The sequence below is a fragment of the Mesocricetus auratus genome, unplaced genomic scaffold, assembly GCF_017639785.1.
Source record: "Mesocricetus auratus isolate SY011 unplaced genomic scaffold, BCM_Maur_2.0 Super-Scaffold_100009, whole genome shotgun sequence".
NCBI lineage: Eukaryota > Metazoa > Chordata > Mammalia > Rodentia > Cricetidae > Mesocricetus > Mesocricetus auratus.
Window position 1 is genome coordinate 78,056,036 of NW_024429193.1, and position 23,901 is coordinate 78,079,936.

Genomic DNA, 23,901 nt, shown 5'->3' on the forward strand with positions numbered 1-23,901 from the left:
ACACAATCGAGTAAAGAGGCATGCATACATTTATTCTCTGTGCTCTTGACTATGGATATGAAGTGAGTAGCTGTTTAAACTTCTTATGCTGACTTCCTTTCAATAGACTGTAAATTTGAGTTTCCTCTCCCAAATTTTTTTAAGGTAATTTGCCACAATAGCAATGAAACTGAAAGAGCACATCATTTCTCAGAATTGGCTGGCAAAGAAAGGGTTCAAAGGTCTGACTCATCCTAAGTCCATTGCAAAACTGATCAACTTTCATCTAAAGTAGAAAGGAAGAAGTCATCTAGAACATGAGACACAGTTTCTGTACATGTCCAATATTTTAACAATATGACATGTTCTTGCTATTGTTAAAATTCACACTTTGGGTAAGCAATTTACCAGAAAGCAACCACACACAGGCAAAAAAGTGTCTGTCTTTTTTAAGTGTGTGTGTGTGTGTGTGTGTGTGTATGTGTACACTGACACATGATGAACTATTCTTAGATATATGTACCTGCTTATGATTCATAATCTATAACTTGGATTCCTCTGGTGGTGTATCTCTTTGGCTTACACTGACCTGTAAGGTCAAAGAAACACTGCACCATTCAATCAAAGGTAAGACTAACATAGATCCAGACACTTCACAGGTGAGCTTTTCAATCATACCAGGAGTGGGAAATCACAGCCTGATAAAGTATAAGCTGAAGGCAAAGGAAATATATACTAGATTGTGGAGGAAGAAAGCTAGAAAAAACCAGCAGAGCCCATGGGGTCAAGTAGTCATGAAGATTATTAGTTTCATCCCCATTTTGTTATGAATGTGTACACAGTAAACAGTATCTCCCTATTTCTTACTTTCTTATCATGTAACAAAAACATGTTGCCCCAATCATAGTATCTGCTGCCTCAAGTCTTGTTACTGACTCTCAAGCCTTCAGAATTGCATCAAAGTCATGCCACTAGCTCTCTAACTCTCAGACCTGCAGATGGCTTACTTGGATCTATTGAGCCTTTACAGTTACATGAGCAAGAACCTTATGAAAAATCATAGCCTGTATCAGTATCTACTGCTGGTTCTTTCTTTGGTATTCTTACCATAACAGCTTTTATATTATATAATTTAGATATTTAATTTTTGATTAATGTTTATAAATTCCTCTTGTGCAGGGCTATTGAAAACAGCTCAATTGTTATACATAGAATTCTCAGCAGACTGTCTCACAGCAGCTGATGAAAAGGGCTAGTGAGAGTAAAGGCATCTGTTGCCAACTTTGCTTGTCTTATTCAATTCTATGGACTCATATAGTAAACTGAAAGAACCAGCTCCGTCAAGTTACACCCAAACACCTTGGCACATGTTCATACACACCAAGCAACAAGGATAACAACAACAAGGAAACATATACACATATATAGACCTAGTGAATAAATGTAAAAACTAATTACAAAGAGGGCACGGTTGAGGCCTTTTTTTTCCCTATACAGAGAATGTAATACACATGTGCAAAAAATGCTTACCACTGAGCTACAAACTCAGTTCTTGTGTTGATTATACAAAGCCTCAAAGCTCCGGGTGTTCTTGAATTGGCCTTGTAGCACTAGATGGCTTAAAGCTCACATTCCTACCTCCATCTGCATAGTGATGGTAACGGGTGCCTGCCCACTTAGAATAACTTAATATTAGTGCTAATAATAAGTAATGGAAGTCTTTCAGATTCCTGACCATGAATGTGTAGCTTTTCCTCTTGAGTTAATGGGACTCATACATCTGGAGTTGGGGTCATTAAAGGGGGAGAAAAAAAGATTCTTAGGGTCTGATGTATACACTGGAAATACCAACACACTTCTGAGTACCTAGGTTTCCACAGAAGGTCTTGGAGCTGCCTGTTTAACTTTCCATTGCTTTCTTCAAACAGACTGTGTAATAACAGCAGCAACAACAAATATGATATTGAGCATCCCTGAAGGACTCCTAAATGCTACTCTTCCAAGTTCCCTAAAGAATTTGCTTTATTTTTCAGAAATAGGTAATAATACAATGTGCCACATTTCTTGCTTAGGAAAAGAGTATAGAAGAAGCCAGCGCTTTGGCAGGGAATGGGCTGGTGGGCTGAAAACATCACAGTGCATTACAACCCGATCACAGCTCCACTTATCTATTTGGAGAGGCATTTATATTGCTCTTATTACCTAGTACCTGCTAAAGCTGTTTATGGAAACCACAAGGAAGAAATAACTTTTATACTCCTTTTAGTTTGCTATAAATTCAGAAACAATTTTGCTTGAACAGCTGATCTGTGAATTAATAATGAGAGACTATAACTTTTTTTCACTACAGTATGTCAAGCACTTCCTTTGTGTTTAAAAATTGATGAAGCTCAAAAATCCATTTCTTTACATGAAACAGATTTCAAAAGCATATTGGGTAATCACCACTTCTCTCATATGGAAAGTTCTTTCCAAACTCATGTCTTGGCTAGTAAAAATGAAATAAAAACAGCATTCAGCTCAATATAAAATGTGATAATCCTCCTTTAAGGACTTCCAGAAAATGCTGTCTTGGAAAATCATGCCAAGAATTACTTCTAGTAAAAATGTCTCTTGCTGTGTCTCAGAAACGTTGTCTATCTAAACCAACAGTTGAGAATCTTTTTTCTTTTAAATTGAAAATAGATTCTTCTCTCATACAATATATTCTGGCCACGGATTCTCCTCTCTTCTCTGCATAGTTCCTCCTCCATGTCTCCCAGATCCACTTCCTCTCTGCTTTTGTTTCAGAAAAAACAGTCTCCAAGAGACCATAGCCAGACAGGGAAAAACAAGATAACATAAGATAAGGCAAAATAATATGAATATATTTCTCACGAGTTGCAGCTTCTCCTGTGTCTTTTTATTTTTGCATACTTTATTTATATTTACTATATAATTTTTTATCCCATGAATAAATGGTTAATATTTTTCAAAATACTAGCTAAGTGTTTACTTAGGATATAGGTTACTGTCTTAAACAACATAATGTTCTAGCGGTTACTAGCCTATGGTGCTTGAAGTTTTAAATGTCTGGGATGGGAAAAGTTCCCAAAGAAACTTAAGTGAAGTAACTGAGCATAATCGTATTTAAAGGCAAAGTTTATAGTTCCTTTGTGTTTTATTTGTAATGATTTTTTCAGATTATTTTATCACTTTCCCAGTTTTCCACATTATTTTTTCTTTTTCTACTTCTTTACTATTTCCCCCTAGAACTCAATTTTAATGTTTTGAGATTTTGCTCCTAGCTGGTAAAATCTAAGGTGAATCTTTACAGAAAGATACTCTGCAAACATGATTCAATTTTAGCAAGTAAAAATTATAAGAAATTTAATTGTAGTTTTAAGTTTTAGAAGCAAACTCTAAAGTTAGAAAGAGACTAGAAATGGGATCATATTTAGATACTAAAAGCTATAAGTATATTAATGTACTTGTGTCCATGCATACCCTAGGCAAACAGTCATGTCAAGGTATGAAACACATCAGGTCCATGGAATTTTGACCTGTGAATTTCTAATAGAACACTGATGAAATGAAGTCAAAAGTTGGATTTATTTATATTTAAGTGTGTCCTCAGGGATTTGGGGGTTATGTGGATGCAGTAGTAACATAATTTCTGCATAAGAATAAGTTCCATTTCTAACACCCAGAGTAAGAAAAGCCTGATTTGGGGTTTGTTGGCCCACAGGGAAGCCAATCAGCCAGCTCTAGCTCCCATGACAGGCCTTGTCTCCAAAATTAAGGAGAGGAAATGTTGAAAAAGAAATCTGACTTGACTGTGGCCTTCATATGTGCATACCCATACACACATGTAAACCTACACATACATACATACACACACACACACACACACAAACACACACACACACGGAGAGAGAGAGAGAGGGAAAGAGAGAGAGACAGAGAGAGAGGGAAAGAGAGAGAGACAGAGAGAGAGAGACAGAGAGAGGTATATTTGGCACCACAGTAAACTCAGCTACATTGGAAGATGGGTCTTCAAAAACTATGTATTGCCTTTTTAATGGTAGTATTGTACAGGGTTTCCTATTAACAGCATTCATGCCCATTCTGAGTACATGGCTAATGCTGGAGGTTGTGTTCTGCCAGACCATTTCCTGAGAAGGAGACAGCTGGATATTCCTGGCTGAGGCAAGCATAAGACCTCAGAGTTTGCTCTGGAGCTGGAGGACTTCAGGAATGATCTGTTTCAATCCCTTCATCTTACACACGAATATCTTGAGAATCAGTGAGATTAAAGGATGTAGCTGAGGTCACACAGCCCTATTATTGAAGAGCTTGGATTAGATCCTACCTTCCTAACTTCTATTCACTCTGGAGTGTGGTGATGAAGTGAGAATTTCAAACTTACTGTGGGGTGTTTTCTTAAAGAATCATTTGTGTCCCAGTGAAAATGAAGGTTAGTTAGGACTCTTGTAGCTTCTACACTGAGAGGGGCTGGTAAGTGTAATTGAGCTGTTATCTTGTCAATGCTATAAGCCTAGTATTGTCTTGTATGACATATAGTTTGTATCTACATAGTCTTAAGTATTAAAATAACAGTGCACTATCTGTGATGATTTTAGTTAGTAAACGATGCTGGTCATTACTCCGCAAGCAAGTTCACTTTAATATTGTCTCCTTACAACCTTAATATCTGAAAACTCAAATGCAAAAGCATTTCAATAGAAAGTACAATAGAGTAAATTCTGCAGTGGCATTGTCATAAGCTTTGAGTAAGCACTTAGTAAGCATTCGGTTGCTGAGATTGTTCCCTCTTTTCCATGTACAGAAAAGAAATGGTGAAAGACTGTAAATGACAGACACAATTTTAAGGGGTTTTCAACAAAGAGTAACTTAGGTTTGCAGAAATGAATGATGGCTGTTCAGTACCAAAATTATTCTGAGTCAACTTCTGTCACACACCTTCGCTCCTCTCCAGGTTGATGCCATGATTCACATATCAGGACTGATTTAAAGATAAATAAATTAATGTTTTGGAGTTAACTAAAAAATGGAGGACTTTTATTCAAGTTTTTGCACAAGCAATCTCTAATATATTCACATGCTTAGCTTTACATTCTGTCATTCTTCAAAAATCATGGTATGGATAACTGCTTATGCCATATCTCTGAACTTTGTAGCATGCATGTGCCTCCTCTTAGAGACAACAGTTAAACTTACATGATGCATCATGGAGAGGGGTCATGTAAGGCTCTTTACTAGATTTTGAGGACATGAGGGACAATTGGCATTAAAATACATATGTAATTAAATTTCCATTACATATTGAAACACTCCACTTATGAGGATAGCCCTTCATAGATTTCTTCTGCTTGTCAAAACTTGAAGCATTTTAGAGGAGAGATAGTTTCTCAAAAGAGTATAGTTTGATTCCTAGCATTCAATGGGGCTCACAATGGTCTGTATCTTCAAGTCCAGAAGATCTAATGAGTGTACATGTTGTATACAGACATAAATGCAGGTAAAATATATCTTTGCATACACCGTATTATAAGTTGTCATTGAAATATTTGGACTAGTCAGAATAATCACAGTTATTCATTCTCTTCTTTTCTTTTTTCTTTTCCTCTTTGACGCTGTTTCCTAGGATTGAAATCCGTGCTTTTGTGCATGTTAAGCAAGTGTTCCACCTCTGAAGCTTACCCAGGCTCTGCCCCTCTGTATTATCATCGAAACCTCTCCTCCCCCACTCACTTTTCCTTCCCTTTTTTCCTCCTCCTCCTTTTCTCTACCCTTTCTGTGTCCTCTTCCTCTGTCATCGCATTCTGGGTGTGGGCACATGGGCTGGGTGCCTGCATGCCATTCCAAGTCCTCTTCAGAACCATAAATCATCAGTTCTATCTTTCCCAAGAGACATTGACTGCCTCAATGAGCTCCCAGTATTTTAATTAAGATGAAAAAAGAAAAATAAAACAGCTTGAGTATTGCAGAAAAATTTACATTGTTTGCAAGTAACTATTTAGCATATTTAATCATTTCATTATATTCTGAATTTGTAATATCTGTCAGGCAATGAGCTACATTCCAGGGACAAAAGTGCAGTATTATTATTCTGTTACTAGGATTTTAATATTTATATAAGTAAGATGTCTCAATGGGTAATGTCCTATTCCTACAATTTGTACAATTGTACAATTATACATGTCCCCTCCAAGTAAAAGAAAGTAATAAGACAATATCAAAAGCTTTTAAAAGACTCAAGTGTTGGCTCATTGATAAACACACTTGTCACCAAGGCTGAAAAATGAAGTTCAATCCCTCTACCAAACATCATGCCAGGAGAAAAATTCTTCCTGAAAACTGACTTCTGACTTCCACATAATTGTAATATAAGTATGTGTAGAAACACACCATAACTACATAATACAAAATTAAATATATATGAATAAGTAATATGTATAAAGTAGTAAGTTTCACTGTTATAGGATCTTATGCAGAATTATAGCTCAAAAACAACACAAGGTATGAAATATATTCAAAAGGTTAAGCTATTCCAGGAGATATACTCAAGCAAAAGAGACTAATATCAGTTAGCCACAATAAGCAAATTTATGGAAGTAGATGAAGAGAAGAGAAGGAAATAGCATCTAAAAGATAAAATAATAAAAATAACTGTTACACAAATGGTCTTAAATCCATTGAAAGGATTTTTCCAACACATCCCCTATATGCTCCCAATTCCAGTAGTCTTTCCCCACCCCACCCCCAACTGATGCCTTCTGCTCCCATCTGCCCCTGCTTCCAGTGCACCAACAAAATCTATGCTATCCTCTTCTGAGTGAGTCAAGTGTCCCCATTAGAGTCCTCCTCTTTACATGACCTCTTTGGGTCTGTAGATTGTAGCTTGATTATCATTTACATAACAACTATTTAATACTTAGCTGACAGTCCCTGATACCATTATAAAACCTAAGCTGATAATGTGATTCTAAATTCAATAGTGAGGGATACGACAAGGAGGAAGCTTGGTCACATATGTTGCTGGGGTGAGGAACTATATCTGGGGATATCGTGAAAGTGGAAAAATGAATTGGCAGGTAGAGCATACACAGGGAAGCAGAAATCACTTAGACGACTTGACATGGAGAGAAGTGTCACATGGGGTTGCCAATTAGTGTGTGGAGGCGGCGTGGCTTAGATAACAGGAAGAAATGAGAGTGATAAAATTGGTGTGAATAATCGAGAGTGTCTAGTCTAAAGAGGATTCTTCTTGCAACTTTCACAAGATGTTGGTGAAGAAATAATATCCTTGAAGCACTCTGGTATGCAAACCAGAGAAAGGGCAAACAGTTTTAACCCCCATGCTCATGAGCATCCAGATTGTCTAGAAGCATCTGAGTTCTTTTGAATACAAGCATGGATAAAAGATTCAGAACGTCTGAAAAGTGTGGAGGGAGATTTAATTCAAATAGTTGTCTATAACACACATATTTTAGTCACCTGAAATGATTCTCTGCCTTTTAGCTGTTCTGCCCATTTGAGATTATCTCCATTTATGTGTAAGTGGATCTGTAAGTGGGCCAAAGCATAGCAGTGCTGTTTTTTGCCTTATGCACATAATGTCCTGGAGAGACAATAACAACTGCCACTCAGGAGCAGGTGAGCACTTCATTTCTAAAGTCATGAATGGTAGAAATGAAAATCCCACTTTATACAAGTCTTTTATGTGTTGCCTTTTAATTTACACCTTTATCTCTTGCTGACGATTTCTTTTGAAGGCAATCTAATTAGCTTCTTACAGAGCTACAGAATGGAGTGTTTGCCATGCCTCCTGATGGATGTATTTATGAAGGTTTAGGAAACATGAGTGCTGATTTTTTAATTACATAATCCCTAAGTACAAATGAGCACAGTATACTTGAATTAGATTAAAGTATATCTTTAATGTATAAAAGAGAACTAATAAACTTAACTTTGTTTAATCATTAAACTTTTAATGCCTACTTTTTAGACTAACTATCACATACAGAGTAATGTTGTAAAAGAAACCATGTGCTCTGATAGATGGAAAATAAAAGTCTATGAATTGCAGATTTTCCATATTGTTGAAACTAACTTCTGTTTTCTCTGAAACTTATGCCGGTATTGGATGTAAGTGAATATAAATATGGATGTCCACAGTTGTCTTTTAATATACTGACAAATTTAAAGGGTGTTCTTAGATAAGGTTGAAATAATGAACATTAATGTTCTTGTCCATGGAGTAAGATAAAATATAAAAACTCCATATTGTAGTCATTATTCAGCTGTCACATAAAATTTATTATAACGTGTATAGTAGCTTTGCACACTAACAATAGGTATACACAAAAATAAGCAAGTTTCAGGAATGTATCTGATCACACAAAAGTTACAACATGCCTTCATAAAGCAAGACAAAAATCCACATAATAAAGTTACCTTGTAAAACAGGAAAAGACAGATATCAAAAGAAATCATGGATGTGTACTTGAGAGAGAGACAGAGACAGAGACACAGAGACAAAGAGTGACAGAGAGAGAGACAGAGACACAGAGAGACAGAGAGATAGAGAGAGACAGAGACAGAGAGACAGAGACAGAGAGAAATGTGTGTGTGAGCTGGGGCCATCTGTCCAGGTGCATAAGAGAATCAATTGGAAGACACTCGGAGTTTCAACCAGAATACCGAATTTGTTTTACATATCCATCATTTAGTTGACATATGACACTGAGTAAACTATTTTAATTTCTTTAAGTATTTAGGTCCTGTTTATGAAATGAGAAGAGCGTGTTGTCTCTGATAAATAAAGACTAAAAGCACAAAGGGTAAAACTTTGCAGTGCAGATTAGCTCACAACACCAAATAATTAGAGTATCTGACACCTGCTTTCCAAAAGAGTCCTGATGATGTCCTACATTTATAAATGAGGACACACACAAAAAGGTATACACACAGTATTATTTGAAACAAACTAAAACTTCAATATTTTTATTTCTCAGAAATCAAGGCATTTATGCACCAATTAATGACCAAAGTTAGCTGTCTCTGAATTAAGAAATGTTTGACTCCTAGCTGAGAACATTTTCTAGGAATGTAGAGTGAAGATGAATTGTTTCTTCACTCAGAAACACCAAGCCTTTGCAGATACAGGTAGTGTCAGCCCCAACATTGGGATCATTATTGTGACAGAAAACTATAAAATGATTTGAAGGTCACATAGCAATACCCTACCCACTATTTATTATTTCTTTATGTGTAGAAAAGTGAATGTTCATAATGCTTCACACTAAAGACAATGAACATACTGTGCTGGGCATGTAAGGAGTTTCTAATGAAAATACTGCCAAGATGGGTATTCTCATAAAAGTACACTCATGCCTCAGAACCTTCTGGATCTCACAGGCTGTGTTACATCCATTTAGCCTGAGTGCCCAATGAGAATAATATCACATATCGGTACTAGTTAACCCTGATTTTCCCCCACACCCACAGAATGTCTCCAACAACCTTGTTCTCCAGCTGAATGGGGTTCCACCTTATTCTCTTATGGCATTCTAAGTTTTTGATGAACATTTACTACATTGTTAAGATAAGTACTCTCATAAAAACAAAAGTATTAGTCAGAACCTTCTAGACATCACTTCTCAGTGATTGTTTTAGAGATAAGTGTTTTTGACATATTTTCCTTTCATCCTCAAGGAAACAAAGGTCTCCATCAAAACTATGTTTCCACTCACTAATGGGTTTTTACCTCAAAGGTTCTGAGGTGAAGCACTGTAGGATTGGTGTGTAGTTTTAGACTAGTGAATATATTGTGCAATGCAGAAGTAACTGTGAGTGACGATTTTGCATGTTCAGTGCTTGGTGACATTCTGGTTAAACTAAGTAGTATGATTTGAGAGTGTTAAACATTTACATTCTTTTGTTCGATTGGTTGGTTTCTCTGTGGTTTTGGAGGCTGTCCTGGAACTAGCTCTTGTAGACCAGCAGGTCTTGAATTCACAAAGATCTGCCTGCATCTGCCTTCTGAGTGCTGGGATTAAAGGCATGTACCACCATTTACCCAGCTAAACATTTACGTTCTTAATCATCATTATTTAATATATCCCTGTTTGTTATTTGATAATGTTAATATTAAGAAAAATAATCCAGCCTTGGCCAGAATTTTCCTGTGTCATTATTGTTAACCAAGACTCCATCTAAATATTTATGACCAGATATAAGACACTTAGGAAAACTGTGACTTGCTTTCTCCATATGTTAAATTCCTGATTGAAATTAATGAATGAGCAAGGCTCCCAAGCTTTGTAAATTTGCACCTGTTGCTATTGCTGTTTCTGACATAACCCAGGGCCTTACATTCTAGAGAGCATCCTGCCTCTGAGTTTAAACTCATTGCTCTGTGCTGATTACATGACAAATGTTTCCAATGTCAGTTTCAGAAGGCATTTCCATCATCATCTGACAATTTGATATCTTTCATTTTATGAATATAAACTGCACATTCTGCAGAAATCCTACCCATAAGCTGCTAGAGTTACTGATTTACTTACAAACTTAATCAATCATTTCTTAGTGTTATAAACTGGGTTGATATCAAATAAAAACTAAGAAGGCAATGAAATATTCACTCCAGTATATGTTGCTTTGAACAAGGGGAAAAAACTTCACAGAGTAAATATTTCCTAGGGAATTTTTAGAATTTCATGAAAGGCATACATCTCCAACAAGCAGTCTAGAATATTTATGATGACATCAACCTGAGTTTTAAAGAAGAAAGATTCTCTAAGGCTTAGAAGATGCAACATTCCCAGTGTTCAAGGTTTTGTTCAATCAGAAGCTTCTGTCAAACACTAAATAAAATAAACATTTGCCTCTGAGTGAAGTCCACATAGGTTTCTTCTTACTGTGACTGAATAAAGAGGAGGTGATGTTTGAGAGTCTCCTCTAGAAAAGGTCAGGTCAGTTCTTGATCCAGGAGACTTTGACCTGGCTTAATATTCAAATATAACAGAAACATAATTGAGGCTGTTGGCTAATATAAATGAATGTTGTGGTATTTGTGAAAAAGCCATTTGAAAGTGAAACAATTAATAAACTCACCAAAAAAGACCACCTTTGCCAAAGGATAGACCAAAAAATTATTCACATATGTGCCACCAAGTGTTTGCTTCCATTCTTCCTGTCACAATCTCCTCATCTTCTCTCAGCAAGACAGGAATCACCTCAGTTAGGGCATCCTGATTCCTGATCTACTGTTTCCCCAAATAAACACTTTGCAGTTTTATTGTCACTGCATTTCCCTAACAGAATGTGCTTTCTAATTTTCTAACAGAAATTAGAAAAACAGTAATGGATTTTTACAAGCCTTATAGATTAGGGACCCATACCAAGAAACCCAGCTGCTTCATAGACAATGGTTATAATTTAAAAGACACTAAGATATGTTCCAGAGATAGTAAGCCTCTATGCTTAGTTTTACTCTAGAGTTAACTCCAGTGACCTAAATATCCTCAGTACTGACTGACACCCTGCAGTGTTATACAGATAATTCCCACTAGCAATTACCTTCCCTTTTATGTACTTAAAGCGACAGAGAAATTTACAGTAAACTAACACTCTGGCTTAGCCCACTGTACTTCTTCTTTCCCTGAAAATCACTGTGCTAGTCAGATTTTCAGATAAATAATTTTTCAATAAAAATATACTGAGTGTTAATCACTATAACCACCATGGGACATACTATAATGAACAATTCATTATCCTAATTGTTAGTAAGATATTATATGCCAGGAACTGTGCAAAGATTCTGCGCATTACAATATCATGTGCATGCTTTAGACAAAGGAGAACCACATATTAGACTTTACCTTAAAAAATGAAGCAATAAAAACAATAAACCCAAATTTTTTAAAAGAAAATCTGGCAATTCACAGGTATCAAATCGGAATTTAGGACTGGATCAATGATAAGCAGAATTTGGCTCTGGAGTAATATAAGCATAGAGCATTCTCTTATTAACTGAAAAGTTGTACCTGCTACATCTTTCACAGTAGACCCAGACTGTGTTAGACAACCATCAGCACATGCCAGATGACCTCTCCCTTCTGGGCTGAACCGCCATACCAAACATGCAAAGGATTGTTGCAACACAGGGGCTTCTTAGTTCACATGTCTGTTATACCAGTAAATGTTAATAAGCGTTATTAATACGTGAATAAAATATAAGAAAAAGTACGTATTTGTCTTAATTAAAAATTGTTGTATTTGCGTGTTTTGCCTTCGTGAATGTCTGTGTACCACATGTGTGCAGTGCCCACAGAGACTAAAAGACAGCATTAGTTTTCCTGGACCTGGAGATGGTGATGGTTTTGAGACAGTTCATGGGTGCTGAGAATCAAATGTGGGCCTTCTGCAAAAGGAGACCTCACTTACACACTCAGCCATATATTCACGTCCTTTCTAAATGTCCTTGGTAGACTCCTTTTTCATAAATTCTGTAAGAATAGCTCTTAAAATGTTATAGCTACAGGCTTGCAAATAAATTAAAATATTTAAAATATTATCTCATTTGCATACCCTATGATTCATTTTACAGGTTAAAATTATAAAAATGACTTCGTATCCAATAGTGTTCTTCCACTGACTGTCTCTGACATTGTATTATACTCATTTATAATTTACAGAAAAATTTAACCCCCCTTCATGATACAAGTCTTGTAGAGATCAGTGACACAAGGGACATTCCTAAACATAATAAAAGCAATACACAGCGAGCAGACTGCCAACATCAAATTAAATGGAAATCAAAACTCAAAGCAATTCCACTAAAACCAGGAACAAGATGAGGTTGTCAACTCCCTAATACTTATACAATATATTACTTTAAGTTCTAACTAGAGCAATAAGACAACTAAAAGAAATCAGTGGGACAGAAATTGGAATGGAAGAAGTCAAAGTATCATGTTCTCATAGATGATATAATATTATACATAAGCAACCCCATAAACTCTATTAGAGAAGTCTTACATCTGACAAACACCTTTAGTCAAGTAGCTGAATACAAGATTAGCTAAAAAAATCAGTAACCCTTCTATATAAAAATGATAAATGAGAAATTAATCAGAGAATCAACACACTTTACAATAGCTTCTAATATAAAATATCTTGGGGTAATTCTCACCAAGCAAGTGAAAGACCTGCATGACAAAAACTTCAAGTCTTTGAAGAGAGAAATTGAAGATTTCAGAAGATGGAAAGATCTCCCATGCTCATATGTTGGTAGGATTTACATAGTTAAAATAGCCATCTTACCAAAATCCATTTATAGATTCAGTGCACTCCCCATTAAAATCACAACACAATTCTTCAAAGAATTATACAATGGAGAAAAATCACTGTCAACAAATAGTGCTGGTCTAACTGGATATCAGCATGTAGAAAAATGCAAATAAATCCATATTTATCACCATGTACAAAACTCAAGTCAAAGTGGGTCAAAGACCTCAACATAAATGCAGGTACACTAACTGTGATAGAAGTGTAAATGGGAAATAATCTCAAATGCATTGGCTCAGGAACATCTGCCAGAACAGAACACCAGTAGCACATGGATTAAGATCACCAATTAATAAATGGTACCTCATGAAACTGAACAATTTCTGTAAGGAAAAGGATAGTGCCAATAGGACAAAACAATAGCCTACCAAATGGGAAGCTATCTGACATAGGGCTGATTTCTGCAATATATAAAGAACTCAAGAAAAGAGATGTCAAGAAACCAAGTAATTCAACTAATAAATGGGGTACAGATATAAACCGAGAATTCTCAACAGAAGAATTTAAAATGACCGAGAAATACTGAAGGAGATGTTCAACATCCATTACCGTCAGGGAAATGAAAAATCAAAAACGACCCTGCTAATCTATCTTATTCCTGTCACAATGACTAAGATCAAGAACACAAGTGACATCTCATGCAGGAGAGAATGTGGAGCAAGGGGAATACTCCTCCATTGCTGAGGGAGGTGAAAACATGTACATCAACTTTGGAAGTCAGTGTGGCATTTTCTCAGAACACTGGACTCAATCTACCACAAGACCCATCTATTCCACTTTCAGGCATATTGCCAAAGGATGCCCAATCATACCAGAAGGACACTTGATTCAATCCATAGCAGCTTTATTTGCAATAGCCAGAACCTGGAAAAATCCAGATGTCCCTCAACATGGGAATAGATGTAACAAATGCTTTACATTTACATAATAAAGTATTACTCAATTGTGAAAAATGAAGACACCAGAAAATTTGAAGGGAAGGGGATGGAACTAGAAAAAAATCATTCTGAATGAGATAATATAGACTAAGAAAGAAAGATATGGTATGTATTTACTCATAAGTGGATATTAGCTGCAAAATGTAGGATACCTATGCTACTAGAGAGACTAGGTAACAAGGATGGTTCATGGGGAGACACCCAGATGTCCCTGTGAAGGGAACTAGAAGAGATTCTGTGAGTGCACTGATGGTGTGTAGGGATGGCAACATGAGTAACATGAGTGATTAGATTTGCAAAAGGAGGGGTCATAGGGGAAGAGTGATGAAGGGACTACTGGGCACGGTGCAGTTTGAGGTTGGGTAGAAGTCTGGGTGCTGGAGAATCTCCCAGGAGACTATGGGGAGGACTGTGGCTTAGATGCCTAGCAAGAGCAGATAAGAAGCTTGAGCTGGCTGTCACCTGTGGTGAGATTGGTGGCTGGCTCAATTGTTATGAGAGAGGAGCCAGCCGTCCAGCAACTGGGGGAAGCAGATGTAAACACAAACAGCCAAACATTAGGCAGAAATCTAGAATCCTGTTGAGGACGGTGCAAAAAGGAATGTAGGAGCCAGAGGAGACAAGGATTACACAATCAACTAACCTAGGCTCACAGGGATTTACAGAAACTTAAAAGACAAGCTAGGAATCTTCAAGGACAACCTAGACATTCTGCATACACGTTACAGTTGTGTAGCTTGGTCCTTTTGTAGGACTCTTAACAGTGGGTAAAGGGCCTGTTATCCAACTCTTTTACAGGCTTTTGGGACTTTACTACTCATATTGGGACACCTTACCCAGCCTTAATATATGGGGAGGTGCTGAGTCTTATTGTAAGTTGATATGTCATGGTTAATTGATACTCACTTTCTTGGATGAAGAGGAGGGGATTTGGTGGTGAGCATTGGGGGATGGGATAGAGTGACTGGGAGTGGAGAATGGGGGAGGCTGAGACTAGGATGCAAAATAAAAAGATGAATTTTTAAATAGTATTCAGAATCACTGATGTATGCAATGTGAACACCACAAGTTCATTACTAAAGTTTGCAAGATTCATTGATAAAATTCTATAAATATTTCATTTACCCAAAAAACATAAAATTGTGGCATATAAATTTCTATTCTATGATGAATCCATAACAATGAACTTGTGTACAGAGTTTGGCAGCTTGTTATATTCAGAAGCATTTGTTTATTTTTTTCTTACCTTATTTCTCTGTATGAGTTAATTATCTCATAAGCATGAACAAAATAAGAAAATTACTGCACTGAATTAAGTTTTTCTTATGAGATTTGCATTTAGAAATAATTTTTCATTCCTTTCTTTTTTGCTTTTCTTGTTTTTGTTTTTGAAACAGAGTTTCACTACACAGACACGGTCGGCCTGGAAATATTGTAAACCAGGCTGAACTAGAACTCACAGAGGTCCATTTGCTTCTGCCTCTATAATGTTAGAATTAAAGGCTGCACCACCACCCCTTGAATTGTTGCCCATCATGGGGGAGTGGCACTTTCATTCAGTGCTCTTGAACAAAATATCTTCTTCATTATTTTCGTGAGAAGATTTCAGATGCAGGCTGACACTCACTTTTAGTGGAGACATTGTACTTCCACATACCTGGTAGGTTTCTGACAAGAATGGAGCTCTACTGATCTATGTCTCTGTCTACAAACATACATACATGCATATCTCTCTCTATATATAATTTTGCTTCAACATATTTCATAAAAATGAAGGGGAATGATGTACTTTAACTTTCACAGAATGTTTATTTTCCCTGCAGGAGAAATATTTTCTCCTTGGAGGAGTTTTAAGGAAGCATATATCAAACCCAATGTCTGCTTAAACATTCCTTTGTTATAATTTATAACAGGAAAAGTGCACTGTAGAAACTCTCAGACATCAGGGAAGTGTCTCCTGCTTTTCACTTTATATTGTTGCTGTGTCAGCTTCTATGAAGTTCTGGAAATGGGTAGCGCTAGGGCTATGACCTATCTGAGACTTCAGAGGCCTTTAGTGTCTTACTGACTGATTGTGCCTCAAACACTCCTGTGTACACTCTTAGCACACAAAATCATAAAGGAATGCATACCAACTAACCTTTTTCATTCCAAACTGAAGGGTCAACTAGCCTAAGAAATTCAGTCCAGAATAGCATCACACTGGAATAGAGGGTGGGAAATGGAGTAAATTAGAGAAAAAAACTTTCAACATGAGATACTGTATGTATTTGCTTTCTGAACTTAGCAGGTTTTGTTCAGAGCAACATAATCATGTGGGAATTGAATTTTCAATATTCTATGGTAATGTGTTTTTTTAAAGATCTCCTTAGTATAATTTGCAGCTATGCTCATTGATCAAAGAAAGAAACCTACTCATGAGCATATACACAGTAAAACATTGTATAAATACAGAGAACAGTGAGGATAGTGGTGATACGGCTTCTCTCCATCCCCACAAGTCATATCTTAGTATTCTATAGAGAAGTCAAATATTTGAACTTGCTTGTCATTTCAATGAATGCTGGTTGTCACCTGGCATCAGCATTGTCAGCCTAGTAGAATTACAAATTTTCTTCTTGAACTCTAATAAGGAGAACTAAAAAAGAGAAAGGATGACTGAAGTGAACACCGATTCTGTATGTGTGTGTGTGAGTATGTGTGTGTATGTGTGTAATACAAACCCCAATAACATCTACTTATAATTGTCTAAAAAACTATCATTGAAAACCATAAATAATTCCTGCTGACCACACCATCTGACTCTAGTATTAACTATGCCCTTGCAACTCAGAGAATGTTTATATAAAGATGTGGTTAATTATATGGGTATGAGTGTTTTGCCTTATATACATGTCTTTGCACCATGTTCTGACCCGCTGCCTTCAGAAGCCAGAACAGGGCATCAGAAATCCTGGAACTGAAGTTACAAATGGCATCAGTATCTTCCAGGAGACTGGAGGGATGGCTTGGCTGTTAAAAGCATTTTCTGTTCTTAGAATCAGTTTCCATGATGCCAAAATTGTCTTTCCAATACAATTCATTCAAGTCTTCCATTTCTAGCATTTGTTATAGATTTCACTGTCTGGCCTTATTGGGAGCCTTCACTAAATTTTGACAACATCTTCTCTGCACAAATCTGCTTATATCTAGCTAAGTTCCATTCCCTCACTACTAGGAACATGTTGGAAACCATTGCTGGAAAAATTTAAATTTTGAAAAGTATCATGAATACAGCTTAATCACCTCTTCCTGCACTTTTCCCCACTACCCTGCTTTTCTTCTTCTTCTTCATTATTATTATTATTATTATTATTATTATTATTATTATTATTATTATTATCTTGCTTCACATGTCAATCCCAGCTCCCTCTCCCTCAACTCCTCCCTTGCCCTCCCCACCAGGTCCTCTAGTCCCTCAGGCAATCTCCACTCAGATTCCAAGGGAGGGTGAGGCCCTCCAGGGTGGATCTCCAGTGACTGTAATTTCATCCAGGGCAGAGCCTAGGCTCTCCCCCAAGAGTCCCAGCTGAGAGAGCCTCCCATATTGTGGCATGGGCACTCAAAATCTATTTGTATGCCAGGGATAAATACTACCCAAGGCCCATAGATTACCTAGGCCTCCTCCCTGACACCCATACTCAGGGGTCTGGGTCAGTCCCTTGCTTTCTATACAGCCATCTATCTGGGGTCCCAGAGCTCCCTTTTGTTCAGGTCAACTGTTTCTGTGGGTTAAACGAGCCCAGTCTTAACTCCTTTGACAATCAGTTCTCTCTTTCTGACACTGGATTCCAGGAGTGCAGTTCTGTGTTTGTCTGTGGGTATCTGCCTCTGATTTTATCAGTCGCTGGATGAAGGTTGTGTTTCCTAGATTCTCTGGCAGTGGGACTGTATGCTGGCACTATCCTGATCCATGTCTAAAATCCATAAATGAGTGAGTACATACTATGTTTCTCTTTTTGTGACTGGGTTACCTCACTCTGGATGGTTTTTTTCTATTGCCATCCATTTGCCGGCAAATTTCAAAATTCCATTGTTTTTTTCCACCGAATAGTACTCCACTATGTAAATGTACCACATTTTCTCTATCCACTCTTCAGTTGTGGGGCATCTAGATTTCTTACAGGTTCTGGCCATTACAAATAATGCTGCTATGAACATAGTGGAACAGACATCCTTGTTGTATGAGTGGGCATCTTTTGGATATATGCCTAAGAGTGGAGTTGCTGGGTCTTGTGGTAGGTTTATTCCTATTTTTCTGAGGAATCTCCATACTGGTTTCCAAAGTGGTTGAACAAGTTGGCACTCCCACCAGCAGTGGAGGAGTGTTCCCCTTTCACCACATCCTCTCCAACATAAATTGTCGTTGGTGTTTTTGATTTTAGCCATTCTGACAGGAGTGAGATGGTATCTCAGAGTTTTTTTGATTTGCATTTACTGGATGGCTAATAATATTGAGCACTTTCTTAGGTGCCTCTCAGCCATTTTAGACTCCTCTATTGAGAATTCTCTATCTAGTTCTCTAGCCCACTTTAATTGGATCCTTTGGTGTTTTGGAGATTTGCTTCTTGTATTTGTAGATCAGCCCTCTGTCAGATGTGGGGTTAGTGAATATCTTTTCCCAATCTATGGGTTGCCTTTTTGTCTTGCTGACTGTGTCCTTTGCCTTACAGAAGCTTCTCAGTTTTAGGAGATCCCATTTATTAATCGACGATCTTAGTGTCTGTGCTACTGGAGTTATGTTCAGGAAGCTGTCTCCTGTACCAATTCGTTCAAGGGTGCCTCCCACTTTCTCTTCTAACAGCTTCAGTGTGACTGGATTTATGTTGAGGTCTTTGATCCATTTGATGATCTTTACAGTCCTTAAAATTCAAACCTATGTGCCTGTATTTCACTACATAAGACTAAAGGGAATGAAAATACAAAGATGCATAGATACTAAATTCTTTTTGAAGTCAAGCAATTATATTCTCTTTGGTATTTTAAATTCTACCTTCTTGACCTACCTGAATATTGTATCTACAGAAACAAAATAAGTGATGGATAAATGGGGCAGGCAGTGAACATATGGATGAAGTCAGGCCACGAAATACATAGACTTTTAGCATAATTGCACCAAATTCCAAAATAATCCGGTTTACCTGTGATGACTGTGAATTGTCCGGACAGATATCACTGGACAAAGGAGTACACCAGCAGTATTTCATGACAGTCTTGAGAAGGAAATGAAATGAATGCTGCCATACAGTGACAACAGCGGTACTGATGAGACTGAGTTGCCTCTCCATGAGCAGAAGAGCAAAGGCTCATAGTAGGCTATAAAGTGCTCACATGAACTTGGCAAGAAAGAACATAACAGCTAATGTAGGAAACCATCAGCGCCTTCCGGAAGGTGACTGACAAAGACAGCCAGTGATGCACTCGCCAGTAAGTGGGCCAATACTACCAGCTAACAAAGCAAGTGAGAGATAAATATGGGGAGAGAGGCTTCAGCCCTCCTAACTGGGCAGAGCAGTTCATATGCAGCCTGTGATCACCTCTCTGATTGGCCCACACTGACTGTGCCGAAGGCATGCTTGGAAAATAATTGCCCACAGCATAAATTTCCTTAGTCTTCATCCAGTTTTAGCAATAAATCTTATGGAAAGCTCCAGAAAAATAAGTTCAATATGACATCTCTTTCTTGAGACTCTTACCACTGTAATAAGTTTTTGTCATTTTTCTATGTTTCCACAAAATATATGTGTCCTGGCTGTTGTGTGGCCAGTCATGTTAGACATGGAAAACCCAGTATGTTTGAAAGACAGCTCTTCCTAAAGACAAATCATAGGAAATGTGGTACTTTCCTCCTTCCCTCAAGAAACATAAATTAAGTATTCATCATTTCTGACACTAAGAATATAAGGGCCTTACTTGGGCCCAGGTGTGTTCTGGACATTAAGATATCAATTATAAGAATGGAGGATGATGCAGTCTGGGAGTAAAGCAGATTAATGAGATGCCAGGTCAGAGGAAGAAAGTCAGTTTTCATTCAACACATATTATGTGTCAAGCCCTCTGCCTGAAGATGTTGAAGCATTTTGGAAATACAAAAGTGAGGAAGTACTTTCAAATGAATTCACACAGTTCACAGAAATCCAGTCCCAACATATTTACACACACGGGAAATTCATTTGATAATTTGCTCCACAAAATTGGTAGAACAAACCATATTTATTCCCATGGTGTTTTGAGTGTGAAATAAGTTATATTTGTTGCAATGAAACTTTATATAAATAACAATTCAATTTAGGATACAGAAGCAACATTTTTACTGTTTTTCTTGATCATCATTATTGAAGTAGTTGGGACAATTGCTTTGAACTGAAATATAGGAAATTTGATGATCATCCCTGTTTGTTAACATTAGGCTCTATGTGCAGGTAAGATTGTTGAGGTTAATGTTTACTATCCATTACTTTAACTATTTATAGAACACTGTTTAGACAGTCTTTATGTTGATATACATCCCTAAAGGAATATGAATGATAAGGAATTGAAAGATCATCACCTGAAACATAAAAATTCTTCCAATAAGCTGGGCGTTGATGGCGCACACCTTTAACCCCAGCACTCAGGAGGCAGAGGCAGGTGGATCTCTGTGAGTTCGAGGCCAACCTGGTCTACTGAGCGAGTTCCAGGACAGCCTCCAAAACAAAACAGAGAAACTCTGTCTCGAGAAAAAACAAAAAAATCCTTCCAATAGCATATAGCAATGAAGTAAAATCATGTCTCTGTAGACAATATTTGGCTGCTCTCATATCCCGCTATGTCAAAATCATTCCCATCCTAAAGCCACACAACTTTCTAACAATATGTCAAGTACATGCAGTAAGTCAGAGAGGCACGAAATGTCATTGGGAATGATGTCTCCACATGCCAGCATCTTAACCACTGCTCTGAGGCCTAGTTCAGGTACCACTCTGTGCAATCCTATTACCTTCACACCTTGTAAATAATCAGCAGGAGAGCAAAAATACCCCTTTAGAAAGACCATGCTTAAAACATTCCATATGAACTTATTATACTTCTTAATAGAATTCCATACTAAGCTCACCATGAGCCAAAACTGCTATGGGTATAATCAAATACTCGAAGCAGACACCGGAACACATGTCTCTTCCTTGTGTCACATTCAAGAACATCATCTCTCTATTTGAGAGGTAACTAATTCATCAGAATCATTTCACTTTTCTCAGGAAATATAAATATTTTATGAGATCCTAGAGAAAAAGCCCTAATAAAAATTGGGAAAAACGTTAAATTGCTACAAATAACAAAATACACTTTTGTCATTAGAAGTTTGTTCATTAGACATGAAAGTCACGGTGGTAAGTTCACCACTAACCCTCATCAACCACAGTAAGCAGACATGAGGAGATGAAATTATATGTGACTATTTCTTACATTTGTTTTGTAAATAAATTGCTTTTAGATTCTATGTGTCTTTTATTAAGATTACATAGAAAGCTTTATACATGGGCCATGCATCTTAGCACTTACCTCATATGGGTGATAAGAAGTGTTGTGGTGGGAATGAAAAAATCATCCACTCTGTCAAACTGTTTCCCAACCGGCTGTGTGTGGATGGTGTGGTGAGGCATATTCCCACTGGCCAGCGTTATTACCTAAACACAATATGTCAGCTTTAGACAGAGGCAGTGTAGAGTATGAGGCTTCATTTTATTCTAGATACATATATTTGTATGCGTGAACTCTATTTTCTTTCTAAGAGTTGGTATCTTAGAAGCAAATTTTGATGATATATCGCTATAGTTTTTTTTTAAACAGGAAAACTTCTTTCTACAAAGAAATCTTGTAGTATATGACTATTGTGCAAGGCAGATACAATAGGATTTAGAATTCTAAGAACACATATAATTATTAAAAGCTACAGAATTGTAAATACACATATTCATCCTGTACATTGGAGAAGCTACGAAAATAGTAAAACAAACAAAATTAAGGCAATATAAAAAATACCATGACTTAATTTCTCTATAAGCAAAGATAGCAATATGACCATGGAAACAAAAATAAAACACAGCATCATTTTAACTTTTGAAAATCTTGGAATGAATAAAATGTTATTTTAAAAACTTTTATTAATTTCATAAATTTATTTGGTGTGTGTGTGTGGTCATATTCAATTTTTCTGTGCAATGCCACAAATATGAAAATCAGAGGACAATTTTCAGAAGCCATTTCTATATAAAATATAGCTGTATTTGATATCTCTTATTCCTCATAGTCTACAATGTTTTAAAGTTCTGGAAGTTCCTCTTTTATTTCCTGTACCTTGTCAGTGTTGCAAGAAACAATTACTTGATTAAAATTTTGTTCAAATAATGAGTATGTGAGGGGTGCATAATGGCTGAGCAAGTAAAGGTACTCACTACCTGTTCCGCATTTGAAAACGTACTCCTCACCAACTGTGAGATGCAAAACACACTCTCACCGTGGCTTTTAGAATAGCAATTTTTACAGTTTATAAGGCATCAATATCATTTAAAAAGTAAAATACAATTAAAACTTTGGAAACTCACTAATTAGTATCATAGCTCATGGGCTTTCTTCATAATAAAGAATGCTGAAAAGCAATACTTCCCCAGAAAATTTTGTCCAAAATGTATAGTTTAAAATCTATCTAGAAAATACATGTAGACTTTTCTATCGTTGATAGACTGCTGTTGCACCATCTGTGAAAATGGTGCCATTGTAAAATGCAATGTGTTGGAGCAAACACTTCTCTTCCTTTAGAGTGCAGTGCCTGGCTGTCACCAGTGGGCTCTGTGATTGACATGAAGTAAAAACAAAATGCTACAGTGTGGGCCTGCCCACAGTTCTGAATATGAATTCAGTTTCTACAAAAGGATCAGCTTTCACACATCCCAGATTCTATCTCTTTGCAAAAGTTTCCTGATAATCCTACTGGGTGACAAATTCCCGTGATTATTGGACATTCCTGCTGAGTCATGATTTTCTTAGCAAAGGGCACTGGCAAGCCACTGAAGGGATGGTGGCCTGATAAATGTGCTTAGTAGCTTTTAGTGGTGAATTGATCCCAAAACAGTAGCAAAGGTCTCATGGGATCCAAGATTTGACATTCCAAGCTCTGTCTCAGTCTCTTTCTCTCTCTCTCCTTCTATGTATCTATTTATCCATCCATCCTCCTATCATATATTTAGATTTCTAATTATTCACCCATCAATCCACATACCACCTATCTATCCATTTTTCTAGCTAGCCAGCATCATCTATCTTTACATGTACAATATTTTAGAATCTACCTGTCCCTTATTTATCCATCTACCTTTATGTAGAAAAAGAATCTTTCTTATATGAGCTACTCTGATAGAAAGTCTTATTTTCTGCCTTTTATTTTATATTTTCAGATATGATCTAACACCATTTAGAAATTTGTTTCAAAAACTATGTTGTATAACTTAAAGATTCATTAGGTATCCAGAGAAAAAATAAAGAAGGCATATTGAGAAGACTAAACGATGTGGATAAAATTACTTAGGATGTCTATAAAGTTTTTCAA

General features: G+C 36.9%; 1 protein-coding gene across 2 annotated transcripts in view; it reads right to left on the reverse strand.

Annotated features, from left to right (window-relative positions):
- Positions 1-23,901, reverse strand: part of Fstl5 (follistatin like 5) — a 579,517-nt gene that overhangs the window by 21,560 nt on the left and 534,056 nt on the right. For both annotated transcript variants that reach the window (XM_040752632.1, XM_040752631.1), the window contains exon 15: positions 21,858-21,982. In XM_040752632.1, coding sequence (XP_040608566.1) covers positions 21,858-21,982 — 125 coding nt within the window. The remainder of the gene's footprint in view (positions 1-21,857; positions 21,983-23,901) is intronic.